Consider the following 21518-nt stretch of genomic DNA (forward strand, 5'->3'; position numbering starts at 1 on the left):
GTGGTTTCTGGGTGAGGCTGAGAACAAGAATCTAACTATACAATACATGAACCTCTATGGGGTATGCAAACTTTCACACTCAAAAATGTTTCAATTTTTTAGTTTGGACCTAGGGAAAAAGTATTGTGATGCAAGGAAGGGGTGTAAACACTCAGGCCAGATAACACAATATCCAGAGCATCATGTTTAATTTGCTTTGCACACTTTTCTTGGCTGATTGCAAGCACCAACAAATTTTAGTGAGGACGATACAGACACACCAGTCTTTATCCACTTCACTACATAAATATAGTATCCCAAAAACGGTGTAGAGTGATAAAAATATGGTGCTCAAGGAATAAAAGAAGACATACATTGCAAATGATACATACAGTCTGAATACATTAAAACACAATGATGACAAATAAAACAAATTGTTTTACAAGGTTTAAACAAGGTTTAAATTTGCTTAGGTTTATCTTAGAGAAAACAAGAGATTGGTCTTTACCACTTAATGGGGTTTTTTAATGCAAAAAAAGTGGACCAGTTCTCCAAATATCAGTGAAGGAGTTTAAGCTCTCTGAAATGTGTCAAGTGAAAAAGGCTAGCTAACCCATTTCCAATCATAAATTTGTAAAAGTGCAATATGACTAAAAAGCATAAAACAAAATGCATGCATTTTTCTTTGTAGAGTGAAAGGAATAAATTGGGTCAGCCATATTAACACCAGAAAAAAGTAATAGTCTTTTGGCTGCTTAACTCTGCAGGTTGCATAGTGGAGGAAACTCATGGATATTCAAAGGAAAAATAAAACAAGCCAACACTGTCCTCCTCTTCCTGTCTGAATGTAGTCCTGTAATCCTTCATATGTCTATGTCTATAGAATAACTATCTTACATGTACTGATAAGGTTATAGGCAAGAAGTGCAGTGTAATATTGCTGACATTGCACTTTTAATTACCTCACATTGCAAAATAAAGAGGAAATGACCAGAAAAGAAAAAAAGGCAGACATGTCAGATGGAAGCACACCAATGAGAGACAGTATTACTAAGAGCAGCAGTTAAGTAGTGAATTTGTGCTTAGCTGCTGATCTGTGACCATTTTCTTGGCTTCTCTTGGTTGGGCTTCCATGACCAAAAAATTTAACTCAGCCCAAAGCCACTCAGACCTGTGACACACAACAGGTATGATAATAATGTTGCAGAGAGATCTTTTCACAACATTGTTTTCCTTCTCAAAAACATCACGTTAAAAAAATTACAATTAATGCCGAAAGCTTTTAGTATTAATCTATTGCACAACGCTTTCCAAAACTTAACATTGTCCTAAGGAGAAATCATTTAGAGTGCTGAGTGACACTTGAAAAGAAGTAACAACAATTTACAAGAAATCTCTCCGGTGACTTTTACCCCATTAAGAACGACAAGATGACCCATGCAAACAGCACTCTGATTCATCTTTATCTTTAACCTTCTTTTTTTACTCCATATACGGATCCAAGCACCTTTTGGTTTCAAATGTGGCACTACGGAAGGTCAGAATCACAAACACAGCCCGACTGCCAACCACTGTGACACACACACACCCATTGTTAACACACACCTGGACTGACGGTAACTGTTGCTTTGAGTGCCTTCCACAGACATGAAATGTATCTACAAATGTACAAAGCCTGTCCAGATGATATTGTTTTTTCTTGGACATTACAGAGATGTTTGTAATGTTTCCAAAGTGAACAGAGCCAGGCAACAGAAGCAGATGGTCCCTCGGTAACTGCATAAAGGCCATACTTTGGTCAAGGGGTCCATAAAGCCATTAGGAGGAGGGCCTATCATCACGACACAGGTTTCCCTTTAAGGTGATGACATTTTGCACATCATTCTTGTAACATATAACATGCAGGGCGATAATCTTGGCTGTACTCAAGTGGTGTGAATGGATAATTACACAGTTGTTCCCCTGTTGTCAGACAAATTTCCCCAAATAACTGCATATTTAACAATGTAAAACTGCTACAAAAAAAACAAACAAACAAAAATACGGATACAAAAAAGTGTACACAAATGTACTCACAAACACATTCTGCCCTTTCACACAGCCACATGTAGCTGTAACGTTTAAAATTAAGAAACGTCTGTCACAATAATGACCTCAAGATAAACATAATGCTTCCCATGAATCCTGGAGGCACACACACAACTACATTTGATCAGCGCACATCTAGGCTACTTATGTTGTTTAAGTGCTACCACTGTAGGACCACTGTGTCACGTTCTGCATGACGCTCACTCTTAACAGGTGCTGAATATAGCCTATGCTGATCCACAGACAAAATCTGAGATAGCAACTTTAACAGTCACTAATATCATGATACTTAAAAAAAAAAAAAAAAAAAAGATGGAATTTTTTTTTTTTTTTTTTTTTTAATTATGCATGCAGGAAAAACTGAGCACGCCAGAGGGCATACACTGTGCCTCATACTTGGTGGTAAAAGGAAAGGAATTTATTGCACACTCCTATTTTAGTGTTCTCCCCTCTATAAGAGCAAGTATAAGAGATCAGGTGCTTGCAGCTTACTCTGTTATAGCACGTTCTATTAGCAGGCCTCACAAGTAAGCCCTGTCATCCTGTAACACTTTAAAATCACCACATGGGCTAACACACGGGAAGCTTCAAAAGTTTGAGCTTCTATAATATATAGCAACTATCACATGGGCTAAAGTACTCAAAAATTGGCAATGACCAATTTTCTGTCTAATCAAGATGCAAATAATTTTGAAAGAACCTAAAAAAAATCTAGTGAAGTGTTCAATTTTAAGCTTCAGCAGCTACTCCTGCTTACCTGGATTTCTCCCCTCACCCAGCTACCTCTGCTCATAGAGTCCCTACTGTTTTAAACATTAAGTACGCTGTGTGGTATGGGGCCTCAATGATCGCTGTGTAGGCAAATAAATAAAATCATTCCTAAACCACAAACAACTCACAGAAACTTAAAAAATAATACACACAACAAAAAAAGAGATATAGTTGAGGGAAGAAAATAAAAGAAGTGCTCACATACTTAGATAAAAAGGATTAAATAGAAAAAGAATGCATTCAAAAGTGCTGTGGCTCTAACTGATGACATGACGCATCAAGAACCTTTAGCACGTTTAATACCAACACTGTGTCGTGTCCCCCACCCTCCCAAAAACACCGCGGATCTCATACGATGGTCTCGTCTGACGTCTTTTTCAGCAGCTTCGTGGAGAGCAAGGAATGCTGGGTAGAGTGGGCACCCTTGGCATCAGGAATGAGCAGGCGCACTTTCTGATTGGTTCGTCTCCACTCGGAGTACAACTGACAGTGGTAGCGGAATGACACCTGTGGACAAAGAAGATTTACTCCATCAAAGGTGCTTCAGCCAAAATAAAGGAATAAATGTAGTAATAATCACAAACGTAGTCAATCAGCCAAAAGCTGATTTGGTGTCCAAAGTCTGCTTCTTCAGTTTTGCACTAAGGCACTATGAAGCTAATGTAGCCAACAAGATGACAGCTACTAAGTTGGCCTCTGTATTGCTTTTTATGGTATCATTGATTGGTTGCAAGAGGTTTATTTAATTAAATATGACCTAAGTACATGAGACAACTATTCCCTGGAGGATTTGGAGTTGAACACCTGAACAACCTGCTGCTACAAATGTCAGAAATCACCGGTGCTGAGCCAGCATGTTTGCAGATTGAGGACACAGCTGTTTTAAATCACAAAACCACCTCTGTTGGAGTTACTGCTCTACCAGTGGTAATGAGCAACAATTGGTAATGTAAGTCTGGCAAATATCAACTGCAATCTGCCATAAGGAAAGCCTTGCCCAACTTGAATTAAATTCCATCTGTATGTGTCAAAATAAAATCTATCTATGCTCATGACACCAAATTATTGTGGAAAGGTCTACCAGAACTGAGTTTATATAGAAGATGACCCCAATCTACCAGATAATCTCAGGTTTTGCACATTTTTAAAAGAACAATGCTACTCTCGTCCCTCACCTGCTAATCCGTCTCCACTATTCATCATTTTAGAAAGTGAAAATTGATTTTAGCAGGTTAAACAAAAGAAAGACACCTGATCCAAATCACTTCTCTCCTGGCACATTGTAATCACCGTGCTGATGTGCTAGCCACTGCATTTACAACCATCTTTAACGGCTCACTGAGACGGTGCTTAGACTCCTAGCCTCATCAATACACTTGTGGTATCTTAACAACTTCAAGCCCACTATTTACTCATCTGTGGCCATGAAAAACTGACTGGAATTAAGCACACGACCACATATGGATCCACTACAGTTTGCCTACAGAGCCAAAAGATCTGCGGATGTCAGTCTGGCACTCTTTCACATCCTGGAACATCTGTAGTTTCCCAACACCTACACCCACATACTCTTCATAGACTTCAGCTCAGCATTTAACACAGTAAATCCTGTGAAAATGTTCTTCAGACCCCAGCACATGAAGATAAAACAGCACCCTGCTACTGGATATTAGTCTTTTTAATGAAGAAAAAAAAAAGAACACAGATTTTCAATATAAACAATACAAAATCTCAAGTCCTGTCTCTCAGCACAGGAACTCCCCAGGGTTGCATTCCTACTCCCTTCCCCCTTTCTCTTTATTCACAAACAATCTCACAAGTGAAGCTCAAATACGTCAAAGAAGCCACCATTATTGGACTAGTTTCAGGAAATGATGAGTCACCACACTAATGTGATGTGGTCTGCACTGTAACATGGTGTGAAAACAATGACCTCACCCTCAAAACCTCCAAAACCAAGAAGTTCTGAGGAATTCACCTAATCTCAAAGAAGCCATCAGAATCCGGAACCATCCAAAACGAATTATAGATTTAAATAAACACACATCAGGATCTCACTTAAATGGGATATGAACACTTGTCACATCACCTGACACATTATCATCTACATCCTTAGACAGCCAAAAAAGTAAAGTGTAAGATATTCTGACACCCTCTGGTTATGACAGCAAGACTGGCCATCAGTTCACTTCCTGTACACCAAATACATCAAGAAAATCACCTGTGACTGCTCTTCATCCAGCACACATCATATTTCAACCCCTTCCCTCTGACAGATGATATGTAACAAATAAAACACTTGGGGGTGAAAATAATCAATGACGTGTTGGAGTGATGTGGCCTGACCTGTTACCACCGCAAAGTAAAATAAATAAATAAATAAAAATCATACTTTCTATCAATTTATAGTTACATTTACTGTCATGAAACATATGCAAAATGGTAGTTCCTCTTTTCACTTACATTATAACAGCAATATAATGTTACCAACCTCTCTTTCACTCTCTACTGATGTTGCTGTTTCTCTTTCAGCTGCGCCCATTAGGGGTCGCCACCACGGATCATTGGTCGCATATTTGATTTGGCAGTTTTTACGCCAGACGCCCTTCCCAATTTTTCCCAATTTCCTTGATGCAACCCTCCCCAATTTTATCCGGGCTTGGGACCGGCACATTAAATGTTAAATAAAGGTCTCCCTACAGAAGACTTCACCATATCAAAGATTATATGTTTTTCTATTTAAATATAAATCCTTTTTAAAAATCCATTTTTATTAGGCTTAGATTATGTGGAGTGTTCCTCATACAAGTTGCTGTTATTTAGCTGTTACTATATACATGATAACATTACAATGAGCACATTAATACAAATCTTACAGCCGGCACTATTGTCAGAAGAGCTGTTATTGAAAATTAATCAAGACCTTCTGACCATTCAGATTCGAGAATCCAACACCGCTGTGGTATAAAGACTCCTAATCAAGCACAAACACCTACACAATCCATTTCCTTCTCTTAGCCATTAGAGAGCTCAACTCGTTCCTGTACTCTAGTCATTGCTGAGTTCCTTCACTTCTCACACTCTTTTGCACTAAGAACTTCGCTTTGCTCTATCTGCATTCTTCATATCAGAAATAAAAAGCACTTCCACACCTCTTTTAATCATTTTTATAATTTCTGTAATGTATCTAATGTTACCTGATTTGTGTCTGCTGGAGGTGGGGGCGTGGTTAAGCGGGAAATTAACATGGCACACCTGTCTTTCATTTGTAAATACCTATTTAACATGCTGTTTTTCTTTCTCTCTCTCAGTCAGCAGGGCCTGTGTGTGTGTGTGTGTGTGTGTGTGTGTGTGTGTGTGTGTGTGTGTGTGTGTGTGTGTGTGTGTGTGTGTGTGTGTGTGTGTGTGTGTGTGTGTGAGTGAGTGAGTGAGTGAGTGAGTGAGTGAGTGAGTGAGTGAGTGAGTGAGTGAGTGAGTGAGTGAGTGAGTGAGTGAGTGAGTGAGTGAGTGAGTGAGTGAGTGAGTGAGTGAGTGAGTGAGTGAGTGAGAGAGAGAGAGAGATAGTGACAAGCCAAGCCTAGCTACTGGAAAGCAGCTGATTTTCTGTGTGTGTGTGTGTGTGTGTGTGTGTGTGTGTGTGAGACAGTGGGGCTGATGTTACCAGAGTCCAGAGGACATAGATGGTGAAAAGAGCGATGGTAAGAGCGATGAGGCCCACTGCCTCCAGGCGACTGTTGAAGTGCAGGTGGTCCTGAGCCCCTCGCAGGCACAGCCAGCCCGATATGGCTGCCAGGGGTGTAATGAACAGGAAGCACACCATGTCGCAGAACAGTGTGCGCTTCTCATTTCTCGGCCCGGGGTCCCTAAGCCACTGTAGATGAACAAGGGAAAAGTAATTTAAAGGTGGATAAAGCACGAATTGTTTAGGTCAGTGGTTCTGTATTTTGTAGCATTTTTTCTGCTCTAACAAAACTGATGAACTGAAGTCACATATAATCTAGGTTGATGAGTCAAGTCAGGAAAAACAAAAATGTGCAATGCTGGGGATTCCCTGTTTTCAGACCAAGCACCACAGATGATTTCTGGAATGATCCGTTGAAAAAATCAGAAGTACACAATTTTCCCTCTTACCCTGAATGCCATTAATTGGCCAAAACATATTTGTTGTCTGACCTTTTTTTTTTTTTCTTGTGCACTGGAGCTATGAGTCGTTTAGAATTGTCATTTCTTCACTGGTTGTCATTTCTAGTCATATGTGTTTGGTTTATAGTTGCATCAGTTACTTTATTGTCCTTTATGTGGATAGCGTGTGAGCTATAATGTTCTATATGCGAAATCACGAATTTTTTTTTCTATGTAGTGCTCAGTGAGTAGTGCAGCGTTACGAGAACTGTGACGCTGTAACTTTGTAGCACAGCCATCTTGGACAAAAGGACTAGCTGTGTCTCAAACGGCACACTTTGCATACTACATGTGTTATACACTCATACATACAACATATAGGGCATAGTACACTATTGAGACACAGCTACTCTTTTTTGCTTAGTGTAATCTGGTAACAAGAAAACAGGAGGTGTGACTATTTAAATCCACAGATTTTATAATAACTTTCAACACACTGAAATCCATGTTATTTTGTATTTGTATTTTATGTATTATGTATTTATGGAAAAGATTTTGGGTAAGACTGGATTGGCTCTGGACACACCATGTCCCTGACCAGGATAAAGTGATTTCTGAAGGTAAATGAGTGAATGAATGAATTTTGGGTAACAGTGATTTGTTGGCTGATCAAATTATCAAATTTTGGGCAAGTGCTACATTTAATTTCTCACTCAACCTTCCAAATATTTCTTTAAGCCAAAGTTAAGGCTTGTGTTGTTGCATTCAGGTGGCAAATACTCTGAACAAACTTGCACCGCTCCTTGGAAGATTTAAAAAAAAAAAAAAGATATCGTTGTGATAATTGTTCCAATCTTAACAATGTATCTTAAAAATTCACATATATTTGCCATCCACTCACATGTTTAATGTTTTAGTGTCACAGTGTTAAATACTGAATCTCAGCATTCCTTACTTGTTTGCGACAGTTATGCACATTGAGCTTAAATGGGATTTTATACACTGACTGCAACTTGGCTACAAAGTCTCAGTCTCATACCCACATAACCACCCCCACCCCCCATATCCACACCCAAACCCACCCCCAAACAGCTAGATAGAAGTCACGTTACCTCTGTGAGGGGCCTCGGTCTGCGCTCAATGGTGAACTCTGTGTGACAAAGCTCGCAGTAGCTGGTGTTGGAGGAGGACAGCCACTTCTCCAGGCAGCTCTTGTGCACCGTGCCCAGCGTGCCTGTGCAGTCACACGGCGAAAGAAGCCCTTCACTGTTGCCCCCCTCATGGCAGATCCGGCAAATCGGACCATCACTAAGAGTAAGAGTTTAAAGTAGTTTTTGTTAGCTTTTTGTTAGACTGCCCCTGAAATCAAAATTGCTGTTTCAAAGTTTTTGTACCTGTCCCCTAATGTTATGGACACCAATACTATATACAGTATATCTAGAAGAAAAAAAAAAATACAAAAAAAAAATCTTTTTTTTTTTTTTCTTCAGTTTTATGGTTTGCCACTTCCAGGTGAATAATTAAAAAATTTTTGATGACTCAACCTGTATTAGGCTTGTGTTCATCCAATTAAATGCTCTCTATAATATATATGTCCTATAGTTCTTCATCAGGTTTGCTGGTGTGTTTTTGGCTGTGCATCTTTCCGCACAATATATCCTTTTCCAACCATCCCTTGGGTGAGATAAAAATGGTTGGAGTGGAGTGGTTTTGAAGAGGGTGGAATTTGTAGAATTCTATATCTATTTCACGGGGACTTTAATCTAAGTTGGAATGGGAATATAGAGTAATTGTTTATTTGGTACACAGTAGTTAGTTCGCTTTCACTTGCTAGGCTGCTCAGAATCAAATCATTTTGGGAACAACAATCAGCGTCAGCCTTGTGATTTTATCCAAAATTACTAACACTCACTTTATGTTAAAAGATGAGAATTTCTAGCAAAGTACATTTGGATATTGGAAAGTCACCAACTATTTGTACTTTGTAGACGCACACTGTAATTTATCAGTTAGTAAAACATGACAGGGATGTGGTTTTTCTATAACTTTATCAACGGCTGTCAAATGCACAATGCCTATCAAATTCACAGGATTTGATATTTGATAGGCATTGCTTACCATAATAAATCAAACAACTATACATTTTTTGTTTAAGCACTGCTGCACACTGGTACACTAGTTAGATTTGTTTTTCAACTTAGTAGCACTTTTCCTCATAGCCACTGTCTTTCACCTGATTACAACAACGTGATCAACACTGACAAGCCAAGAGACTTTATGGAAAAGTCACTCTCAAAAATATCTGTCTAAAAATAAGAACAATTAGGGGATTTGATCTTTTGTTTCCCTTTCGGGTTTTATATAAAAGAGACTTTTGTACAGAGATTTCATAATCAAATTTTGCCTTGAGTTTTCGCCACAGACACGTGTGTTTTTAAATGGACGACGCATACCGTGATATCATGAAACTGTGATATGTTTGGACTAGGTGTGTGTGTCACACCGTGAAAATTTCCAACCACAACACCTCTAGATCAGACACATGCCACTCAGCTCACCTCTGTGTGCCCAGGGCTTTGATGACGGTGGAGAGCAGGCGTCCGTCTTTAGCCGTGACCTGTGTGACGTACTGTGCCCTGCGGTTGTCCGACTCCTCCACGGTTTTGGACAGGGCAGCATTGCCGGTGCAGTCGCACAGCGAGCCTGGCAGGTGGCAACACTCCCCAGTGGTCATGTCTAATCCGTCCAGGGGGACAGGGGACAGGGGGGACAGGGGAGACAGGGGGAGTGACCTCTGCTCCCTTAACTCAGGTGGCCTGGGTCTTAGAGCTGCACAGAGAAACCGAGTGACATTTGAATAAAAGGTAAAATGTGTAAAAAGGCACTTGTAGCCTACATTATTCTGACTTCCTGGATCATACCTTTTCATTCTGTTTGCTTTATTTGAGTGACAGACACACTGGATACTAAAACTTCTCACTGGCTCAGTCAAACATTACGCGTGAGGGACAGAGATCAAGATTTTCCCATCATATATTCATACACATGCTTGGATTAGATTAGTAAACATTGTAGTTAAAGTGACGTTAAGTACATGACCAAATCCGATCTCTCTTACTAACGCTCTACAGCCACATAGGCTAAGCAAGGCCAATAGCTTAGCAAGGTAGTCATATCAAAACAAGTAGAAACGGAGCTAGTTAGCTAAGTCTCTAATATATCTTCCTAACTACAGTTTAGACCACATACATTTGAATGCCAAATAGCCGAGCAAGTAATGTAAATGTCGATACAAATTGGTCATGTTTGGTGTTCACAGCTATAAACCAGTCTAACGCTAGCCGGCACCGCTAGCCAGCTTAGCTTAATACGCTATCTGAGATAATACTACACTCCTTACTACCAGAACAGCGAGTAACAATTCGAGCTCTCACCTTTTATACTTTCATATTGGTTTGTCCTGTCAAGCCCTTAATTCCGTAAAATAAAAATAATTAGCTGTACGGTTACAAACAGGAAATAACTCCTCTTGTTTTTGGCCTGGCTAACCTCCCAGATTGGGTTCTTTTCCAGCCTGACAGACGAACCGTCGGCCTCCTCTAATCGACGTTTCCGATTACTGCTCAGCGTACGCAAAAAACGTAAAGGGGAATTTGCGTGTGGCACGTTACTCACGGCGAGTGCGTAAGTACTGTTTGTGAATTGCAGTAGTATGGGAGGTGTAGTGTATATTCCCAAGAATGCTGAAAACATAAACTACAGTTCACTCTGGCCTGTCTGAAAGGCACCATCCGGAAAGAAAGATACACCCTTCCTTATATAATATTTTTGTTGGAGAATTTTTTTCCAAGTATTATTTAATATTATTTAATAATAAGATTATTTAATAATAACAATGAACTAACTTATAGAGTTAATTCTTATAGAGAAGGGTTTCACACAGAAGGGACTATAAAGTAAGGAATAAAACATTTGAGGCTGTGCTGTTATAGGAAAATAATCAACGACAGGGTGGTGTGATGTGGCCTGATGCAAAGCAGAGTTACTGTCACCATGCAAAAGTTGATTATTTTCCAATAACAGTGTCCCAAAGTGCTTTATTTCCCTTATACCACAGCAATTTGGCAATGATTACAGTCTTTAATTTACTGATGAACAATGTTGTACTTTTAACCATTTATAGTTATATTTAATGTTGCAAAATGTTCCATCAGATAAGTTACTTCCTGTTATCACTTACATTATAGCAGCTATAAACAGTAGTTCCCTCACCAACCTCTCTTTTTTCTTTCTTGAAGTTAATAAGACAAAAACCGCAGCTTGTCATGTTTGCAAGAAACCAGCAAAGTCGTCTGTCCTGAAGACTTCCCCAGCAGAAAACTTACTGACTGTGATGCTGACACTCCGTCCACAAATGTTAAATGTCTCCTTACAGAAAACATCACATCAGTGACTTGATGTTTTTATTCATTAAATCACAACATGATTTAAAATTGTTTATTAGTTTCAGATAATGTCATGCATCCACCATACAAGTCCCTGTGTAAGTTGTTGCTATAGAAACAATAACGTATTAGAACGAGCGCATTGATATAAACCTATTATTTTTAATTATTTAATTATTGAATTCAACACCACTAAGGTATAATACAATATTAAAAAAAGTACCGTAGTATTTTCTGCAAAGGTTAGTGAAGCAAAGTAAGTTTTTCTTAACTAATCATATATAAAAACAAAACATGCATTATACACTAAAATAACTACAATTATATTTGTTAATAAGCAGGTTCATCAACTTGAGGTAAACTCTGACAAAGTTAAAAATTAAAAAACACTGCATTACACTATTGATTTTTTATTATTTGACAGTCTAAGGATCATTTATTCGCTTGCTTCTAATTTGTTTCCTTTGATCCAAATGTGTTGTTTTTTGGATAATGTTTTACACATTAATTCTACAGTACAAATATAATGAATTTGATGTAGCATAATAAAAAGCAATATTTGCTGCACTCAGAATACGTATGATGTTAAAATAATCCAAAACTGAATTACTCACAACTGCTTTTGGGTATATCTGCATCTCTTCCAGCACCATGCATCTCTGATATCCAGTGTTTCCGTTATCCATACAGGAAGATGTTATTTTTTAAAACCATGCATGTTGTATTGTTATTTTTTTGTCTTTGAATTCCAACAGGTTGAATTAATACAGTTGTTCTAAATTCTGACAGTCATAGTTTTATGGGATAAATCTATGAGATGGAGATATGTATGAGACAATTATTACATTACACACATTTGACTCGTATAATGTTCAGTTATACACCAAATTACACTTCACCTACATTTAAAGCTGTAGCATACCATTACTAGTGTGGAACCGAGCTTAAAATCAGTGCAAGAATAACAACAGTGTGTGATAGTAATTTGGTTTATTTTCCATCCCAATATAACTCGATAAAAGGCAAAACAGCTGATGTGACTTCATGGATATGTGAATGTCATAGAACCACACTTTAATAAAGGCATTTTTTTAATCACAGCATGGGAAAACATAAGGCATTTCCAAACTAACCACACAAATGTTATTTAAGTTCAAACAAAAATCCAATAACAGAGTGATGCATGTTCAGATACGAGATGACAGACAGCCAACCAGCTTGAACAGTGAAACCTCATGCACACCCTCTCGGTTAACAGCTCCTATAACTTAACAGTGCAAAGCCTGGGCTGGGATAACTGTCATTTTTATTTTAATCTTTATATATGTATATAAATGATTAACAGGAAACCTATGCATTCACATGACTGCTGTAACTGGTGCCCTGAACGCAATACAGAATCATTACATGAACTCACTCGGGAGTGTCACCCAGTGCTGCTCTAAATAGTGCAGAATCATTTATTGACTGTGCAGTCTGAAATGTTCACCTTATTTATTCACAACTGAAATGATTGCAGTCTCCCTTTGGTTTCTATACGATCCAGACAATGTTTCGTGCCCCATGCCGATTCTCAGCCAAAAGTTAAACTAGCAGGGATCCCTTTCCGGGACCGGCTGTACAGCAGCCTTGCTTAGTGTCGGGAATCTCCGAGCGGAAACTCCTCAGAGTGGCTGGAAGCTCAGGACACACTGATCCCTCACCATCCTTTTCCTTAGGAGTGGGTCACACGATCAGTGCCCAAACAGAATCACTTCCAAAAATTAATTCATTAAGTAGCATGAATTCAGATGTGATAACTGAAAGAAAGAGGAAAACACACAAAAGTCTTATACAAACAAACAAACAAAAACAAAAAAATCAAATGAGGACAAAAAAGGAAAAAATAGGAATGTTATCTAGAACTTCACAGGACTGGGGAGAATTCTAGACTCGACATGAGTAGATGGAGCTAGAGCAGCAGCGGTTGCACAATACACAGCAAAGAAGCGATGAGTGTGAGAGGAACAGAGGAAGAAGCAGCATGGAGTGAGGAAAGAGCGGGGTCACAGGTTCTGGCAGCACTGGAATTTGCTGCCTTTCAGCCCATCAGTGGTTGGGGGAACACTGATGTCCACCACATTGTTGCCGGGAGACTCGTCATGCGCAGACCTGTCTGCGATCTGCTTTTGTGATACAATACGGTAGATTTCTGGAAAAGAGCATATACAGAAAGTAAACCATTTTAAGCTAATGTACATCACAGATATGAACTTTCATGAGTCTGTACTGGAGAACGTCTCTGAGAAGACGACTGGCTATCTTGAAGGCTGTCCCAGACATACACACTCATACACACTCATACACACTCATACACACTCATACACACTCATACACACTCATACACACTCATACACACTCATACACACTCATACACACTCATACACACTCATACACACTCATACACACACAGCATGCCCCGAAGGACTGCTACTTATACTGGGCTTCCTTTGGTGCACTATTACCCCTGATAAGGATCTGCCTATTCCTAATGACACAAACTGTGCTTCCTTCATGGACATGGAGTTGTACTTTCTTCTTTGTCCATTATGCACTACTAACAGATTATTCTACATTTATTAGACACTTTTTAACTGCGCTTCTGTTGTTTACCGCTGCATTCATCACATATTGCTCACACAACATGGAACTTCATGGAAGATCTAAGGCAGGTAGTTGATTGCTAAGTAATGAATAAAATGCAGTAGAATGGGCTGTTATATATATATACACACACACACACACACACACACACACACACACACACACACACACACATATATATATATATATATATATATATATATATATATATATATATATATATATATATATATATATATATATATATATATATATATATATATATCTGTGTTTTATCTCTCTTATACCACAACAATGAATGTTTTTATTAAAGAATGACATGTCCTGTTACCATTTACATTATAAACAGTCCCTCATCAGCCTCTCCTTTCTCCTTCCTCTCTCATAAAATTAAGTTCTCAAGACTTTCCTCTGATGTTCCTGCTTAACTTTTGACTGTTACAAAGCGTTGACACTGGGGACTCATTCCATAAATAAACTTCCTCACAAAAACTTCAGCATTTCAACAATTTCACACAGTTTGTTAATCTGGTTATGTCTGCTGTACAAGTCCTTGTGTTACTACAGGAATGATAACACATTAGAAAGTGTGCATCAATATAAACCTTGCACTACTGTCAGAGCTGCTGTTATAGAAACACGTCAACACCCTTTGACAGTGCTGTGGTATAAGATCATGCAATGTGTCTATAATGCTAATAAAACCAGATTTGAACCTTAGTAGCTAACTGACTTCTTCCAGATCAAAGCAACCACCAGACAACAAAATCCCTACCTGTGAGTATATTTTTAAAAGCCTCTTCAACATTTGTGGAGTCCAAAGCTGAAGTCTCAATGAAAGACAGGTTGTTCTTTTCTGAAAGAAGGAAATGCCACACACATTGTTAAAGCCATGAATAATGCGCTTCTTTTAAAGATCTGGTTACAAGTGAAACTCACCTGCGAAAGCCCGGGCCTCGTCAGTGGGTACGGCTCGGAGATGCCTCAGGTCACTTTTGTTGCCCACTAACATGATGACGATGTTGTTGTCTGCATGATCACGCAGCTCCTTCAGCCAGCGCTCTACGTTCTCATAGGTCAGGTGCTTGGCAATGTCATACACCAAAAGAGCTCCTACTGCACCCCTGTAGTACCTGAATGATACAACAGGAAGATCAGTTAAATTGAGATACTAGAACTGAAATGTTTCAATTTATACTGATCAAAATATTTTAGAAATAGAAAATAACATTGAACACCATCATACAAGCTTACATGACATGTGCATGCGTGTGGCTGGCATGTATCGCTGTTGTATCTTTAACTACAGAACAGAAGAGTTATGCAATTCCTTCAAATTTGAGTACAGGCTCTCTAAAGATATCTATCCTTGTCCTCTAAACTGGACACACCATCACACTGCACAAATACACTAAGCAGCCTACTCCCAAACAGAACCTGAGGATAAAGGCAAAATTATTAGGTGTTCACTATACAACCACTGCATATGATTAAAATGTTACTGTGACAACAAAAACTAATGCATTTCATGCATTTCAGGATGTTTTACAACATAAAATATAATGACAAATTAATAAAGTGCACGTGCAGTTCCTTAATTAACAATGTGCAGCATGTGTGCATATTCCTTAAATTAATAAAGTGTATGTGCACTTTGGGGTGTTTGGACAGAGCCTCATGCACTCACGCTGATGTGATTGCTCTGTAGCGCTCCTGTCCTGCTGTGTCCCAAATCTGAGCTTTTATGGTTTTGCCATCCACTTGGATGCTTCGAGTAGCGAACTCCACACCGATGGTGCTCTTGCTTTCCAGGTTGAACTCATTGCGTGTGAAACGGGACAGGAGGTTACTTTTCCCCACTCCGGAGTCTCCAATAAGTACCACTGCAAAACACAATGAAGACTCTAAATTGATTTGTACTACAGGCTGCATTTCCGTACTCCACTGACCATCTCTTTCAAAACAATGAACGATAGCTTGGGAGATATAATGTGCATTTAAGTTACTTAGATGAACTTTAAACAGTATTTAGTACAGGACTTCTCTTTTTATGTGTGTCTAGAATTTTAAATGGTACATCTTAAATCCTTGAATTTTATGTAGAACAGCTTAAATCTTGGAATGCCTAAAATCTGAGGGTAGCTTTTTATAATTTGAAATGAAAGTCCTCGTCCAGTGAAAATTTTATTTATGACAATTGAGAATTTCCCTGCAACCCTGAACAATCAGCCAAAACACATTTGTTGTCCAAGGTTTGCAAAAGTAATACTATTTGTACAGAAAAAGACAGAAAAAAATAAGGACACCCCTTACAAACACAGGTTGCACACGGCTTATGCTGATGACTATAAAGCTTCTCTTAGGCATGAGCTGCATTAGCCTTGTAGTGCCAGTAAAGTAAGGGTTGAGTCATAAAACACATCATGGATGGTCGTATTTGGGAAGAGGATTACACTGGGATATAAACAATCCTGCCATACCACTCAGTCGTACTCCTATGTTTTAATGAATGGGAAATGGTTTCCACTGCATTACTTATTATATTTTTATCAAACATCTATCTTGCAGTGATGACAGGAATGAATAAAAGCTTGCAAAATCTACACTGTCCTCTTCCCTCCTCAGTTATACAGCTGAATGTGTTTCAAAAAGGGTCATGTGATTTCCTTAGCATCACTACGACACTGGGAAGAAGTGTTCAGGGAAACATTAGATTAGATCAAACTCAGGTATTTAAGGAAAAAGACTGCATTTTTAAATCGTACACACTTATTCTATTCTTACACAACTCATACTATTGGTTTGTGTCTTTTTTTTTTTTTTTTGGTGATCTGTTTAACAACAAAGATCTTGAGCAGAAAGGTAACGATTTCAGTATTTTTTCCCCCCATTAGACATCACACTCAGCCAGGAGTCAGGAATTCCCAGTGGAAAAAGAATTCCTCTTGGTGTAATTTCCTGTAAGTTAAGCCATTGAAGAGAATAGATGAATTTATGTGATCTAGAAAAATGATCAAGGTGAGGGGAGTTAAATCATTACGGCAAATAAATAGTGCAAACTGTTGACAATGATATTAAAAGTTGCTTCCCTGAGCCTTCTGGGTGGCAAAAAGTAAAATGTACCTCTTTTAACAACTGTTGAATTTATTTACAATAGGTAATCCTGAACAAATGAACTGTAGGTGTAGTCTGCAACATGGGAACAACCCAAAACATCGAAAGAGCAAAAAGTTTGACATAAAAAAATATCTAAATAATCAACAAACAAACAAACAAATAAACAAGAATTTCAGGAAAAGAAAAACCTAGTAGTCAAAGTTTTGCAGTGTGTAACATCTGGTAAAGTTAGAACAAATTTCAAGAAGAACATGGCACATGGAACATTACAACTGAGAGAAGAACAGATGTTCAGATGATATGAAAGAGCTCAAAGGTGATTATACTCTCACTAGCCACTTCAACAGTAACAACTGCTCAACATGCAATTATCCAAATCAGCCAATCACGTGGTAGCAGAGCAATACATACAATCACGTAGATACAGGCTCACTGAAACTGGACAGTTGATGATTGGAAAAAGACCAGGCGATGTTTTTCCATTCTCCAATAGTCCAGTTTCTGGCTCTCAGGAGTCAGAACCCGATGTGGTCTTCTGCTGTTGTAGCTCATCCACCTTAAGGTTTCCTGTACTGTGCATCGAGATGCTTTTCTGCTCACCATGGTTGTAAAGAGTGATTACTTGAGTTACAAAAGACTTTGTCAGCTTGAACCAGTCTGACCATTCTCCTTTGACCTCTCTGAACAACAGGGCATTTCCAACTGCTGAACTGCCACTCACTGGATAATTTTTGTTTTTTTGCACCATTCTGTGTGTTGTACATGAAAATCCCAGGAGATCAGCAGTTTCTGAAATACTCAAACCAACAACCATGCCACAGTGAACGTTACTGAGGTCACATATTTCCCCATTTTGATATTTGATGTGAACTGTATCTGAAGCTCTTGACCTGTATCTGCATGATTTTATGCATTGCGCTGCTGTTGTAACATGACTGGCTGATTGGACAAATTTCATGAATAAACAGGAGTATGGGTGTTTCTAATAAAGTGGGTGGGTGTGCAAATTAGAGAATATCATATTTCAAAAATAATTTGTGTTTAGTTTTGAGATTTGCAATGATTTAAATCCTAACATACAGTGTTTGGCTATGTTTGTTACTCATGACAATGAAGGATCATCTGTGGAGATTAATACACTGAATGTGTAGTATGTAAGTTACAGTTCTTTCCATTATAATGGTACTTATGCATACAACTCCACTCAGCTGTACTTGCTTGGTTTTGATTTTTTAAATAAAGAAAAAACTTAAAAGCATGCCAACGACAGAAACATGATCCGCCTCTGTACCTCAGCTTTAATGTTATATGACCTGTTACTCTGATCACCTACACAAAGGGCCACTGTGATACTGTGGTAGTAAATAAATGACTAGGAGTTTGAAATCTGCTGTTCAAGCATCTTCATATCATCAGGACACACACACTAACAATCACGGGACTCGTTCTGGGGGAAACTGTTGCTACTTGCATTTGAGACATTTGTAGGAATAATGTTTACCCTCCTGATATGATTTTCATGAACATTATTGAGCAACAGCTTCACATCGTAAGCCTGACAGGGAAGCGATGACGTCATCCCGCAGAAATCTCTCATCAATCATTTCCTCGTCAATTTGACAGATAAGCAAGCGAGCGACTTCCACCGTTTTAATCCCAGCGCCACGCGCCCCGCTTCATCTCTCTGCATAAAACCGACTAGTTAAAAGAAATAACCAAGTTTTCCGACTGCTCAATTTTTAAATAAACCACGTTTTTAAAAACTCCAAACTGATGTGGAGCAGCAGCACAGCGGCTAACAAAACCCACCGCTACACAGCAGAGTTAACTTCACATATAAACCACACTGAAATGCAATTCCAGAGATAAATCTTAGTTTTAACTGAAACTAGAGTGTCGCTTACTTTAGCTACTTAGCGAACTACCTAGCTAGATAGCGGTTAGCTTCCTCCATCTTCATTAAAGAGCTGTTTGATAGCTAGCTGCATAGCTAACACGCAATGAAATGTTATTTTTGTACATATAAATCCCCACTAATTAACTAGTTTTAAAAATTATGGCATAGTTTCCAAAAAACTATCAGCTAACACCAAAAGGCCTCGACAGACTAAAAGGCCATCGTTGTCTGGTTAGCGTCATGTATATGGTCTAACTCCCAAATCGCGCTCCACCAGACATGTAGTGCACTACATAGCGTATAGCAGACACGCACTCCTGCGCGGCGTAGTGCACTTACACCACACGTACGAAGCCATTTGGGATACAGCCGGAGACTGCTATCTAGCGAATTTAGCCTAGTACCTTAGCTTATCTAGCTAAATAAACTCGCATTAACGGTGGTTTGAAATCTTCAATGCGCTGCTTAATGACTATGTTTAGGCGCGTAAATTAAATTACAACTGACCTTTAAATAAATAATCATACTCATCATCTCGGGTTCCCATGTTAGGCTTTTTCCGCTATTGCCGAAATTCTAGCGAAGCGGCGACGGTCTCCTGACTCCAACCGACAGGAAGAAAATTCACTCGGCTTTATAACGCTGGAAGGGCGGATTATAGTGATGGGCGAATCGCAAAGGAATCGGTTCTTTTTGATCGAATCTTTTAATTCAGTCATACGAATCGATTCCTAAATTTGAATAATACATAAAATATACAGTAAACCTTCCTGTTTTACTTTCAGTAATAATAATAATAATAATAATAATAATAATAATAATAATAATATTATTATTATTATTATTATTAGTAGTAGTAGTAGTATCTTTTTGAATTTATTTGAAAATTGTGCACTAATAGAAATGTATTATTAATAGAAAATTATTTAAATCTTGAACCCTTAATGGGTTCGACCCTTAATCCTTTGTCCCTCTACAAAACAAATGCAAAGAAGGTATAACCAAACAGGACCCATATAGGAAGCTAGGAACCCTTAACTATTCAAAGGACCCTTAAAGTTTTTTCACCTTTCAGTATTTAATTATCTTTCTTGTATTTTATTTATTAATTGCTTGTAAAGTTCGATGCAAGCACTAAAACTTGGGGTAATTTTTTTCATAATTAAAATTTTTGCTGCTACACTACCAAATACACTCACTGTCTACTTTGTTAGGAACACCTGTACACCTGCACATTCATGCGGTTATGCAGTCAGCCATCCATGCGGCAGCAGCACAATAATCATGCAGATACAGGTCATGAGCTTCAGTTAATGTTCACATCAAACATCAGAATGAAGAAAAAGTGTGATCTCTGTGACTTTGTTTGTGGCAGGGCTGTTGGTACCAGATGGGCTGGTTTGAATATTTCATAACCTGCTGATCTCCTGGGAATTTCACACACAATAGTCTCTAAACTTTACACAGAATGGTGCGAAAAACAAAAAATATTCAGTGAGCATATAAGCACTCATATAAGCACTCTTTACAATGATGGTGAGCAGAAAAGCATCTCAGAACGCACAGCACCTCAAACCTTGAACAGCAGACAGCAGAAGACCACATCAGGTTCCACTCCAGTCAGCCAAAAACAAGAATCTGAGGCAGTCGTTACGAAAGACTCACCCAAGATTGTGAAATTAGAAAAAAAAAAAAATCACCTGGTCTTTTTCCAGTCTTCATCTGTTTAGTTTGGTGAGTCTGTGCCCATGACAGCCTCAGATTCTTGTTCTTGGCTGACAGGAATGGAACCAGATGTGGTCTTTTCACCTCAAGGTTTGATGTGTTGAGATACTTTTCTGCTCACCATGGTTGTAAAGAGTGATTATTTGTGTTACTATAGACTTCTTGTCAGCTCTCACCAGTCTGGTCATTCTCCTCTGATTTCTCTCATCAACAAGGTGTTTCAGACTGCAGACCCTCTGCACACAGGTTGTTTTTTTGTGTAAACTCTAGAGACTGTTGTGTCTGAAAATCCCAGGAGATCAGCGGTTTCTGAAATATTCAAACCAGCCCATCTGGCACCAACAACCATGTCACAGTTGAAGTCACAGAGATCACACTTTTTCTTCATTCTGATGTTTGATGTGAACATTAACTGAAGCTCTTGATCTGTATCTGCATTATTTCTTTGCATTGTGCTGCTGCCACATGATTAGCTGATTAGATAACTGCATGAATGTGCAGGTGTTCCTAATAAAGTGGATGGTGAGTATATATTGTATGTATCAGCCAATCTGCAACAGGTATCTGAGGCTACAGTGGACACAGACTCACCCAAACTGGACAGCTGAAAATGTTTTTTTGTATTTCACATTCCGTGTGAAATTATTGAATAATTGCACGAACAAGCAGGTGTCAGGTATTCCTATTAAAGTGGAGAGTGTACCTCCTACAGCCTCAGAAGAAGTGCTTAT

General features: G+C 38.7%; 2 protein-coding genes across 2 annotated transcripts; both read right to left on the reverse strand.

Moving 5' to 3' along the window:
• Window positions 1–171: 171 nt before the first annotated feature.
• Window positions 172–10605, reverse strand: marchf2 (membrane-associated ring finger (C3HC4) 2). Its single transcript, XM_026918894.3, has 5 exons — window positions 10395–10605; window positions 9519–9789; window positions 8073–8268; window positions 6500–6709; window positions 172–3345 (listed from the first exon to the last, which is right to left on the reverse strand). The coding sequence occupies exons 2-5, from the start codon at window positions 9692–9694 to the stop codon at window positions 3187–3189; spliced, it is 741 nt and encodes a 246-aa protein (XP_026774695.1). The 5' UTR covers window positions 9695–9789; window positions 10395–10605; the 3' UTR covers window positions 172–3186.
• Window positions 10606–12378: 1773 nt separating this feature from the next.
• On the reverse strand, window positions 12379–19728 carry rab11ba (RAB11B, member RAS oncogene family, a). The gene is made up of 5 exons (XM_026929837.3): window positions 19570–19728; window positions 15736–15931; window positions 14988–15181; window positions 14824–14904; window positions 12379–13596 (listed from the first exon to the last, which is right to left on the reverse strand). Exons 1-5 carry the CDS (start codon window positions 19607–19609, stop codon window positions 13451–13453), a joined length of 657 nt encoding a protein of 218 aa, XP_026785638.1. The 5' UTR covers window positions 19610–19728; the 3' UTR covers window positions 12379–13450.
• Between the last annotated feature and the right edge of the window lie 1790 nt (window positions 19729–21518).

The sequence above is a fragment of the Pangasianodon hypophthalmus genome, chromosome 11 (assembly GCF_027358585.1).
Source record: "Pangasianodon hypophthalmus isolate fPanHyp1 chromosome 11, fPanHyp1.pri, whole genome shotgun sequence".
Taxonomy (NCBI): Eukaryota; Metazoa; Chordata; class Actinopteri; order Siluriformes; family Pangasiidae; genus Pangasianodon; species Pangasianodon hypophthalmus.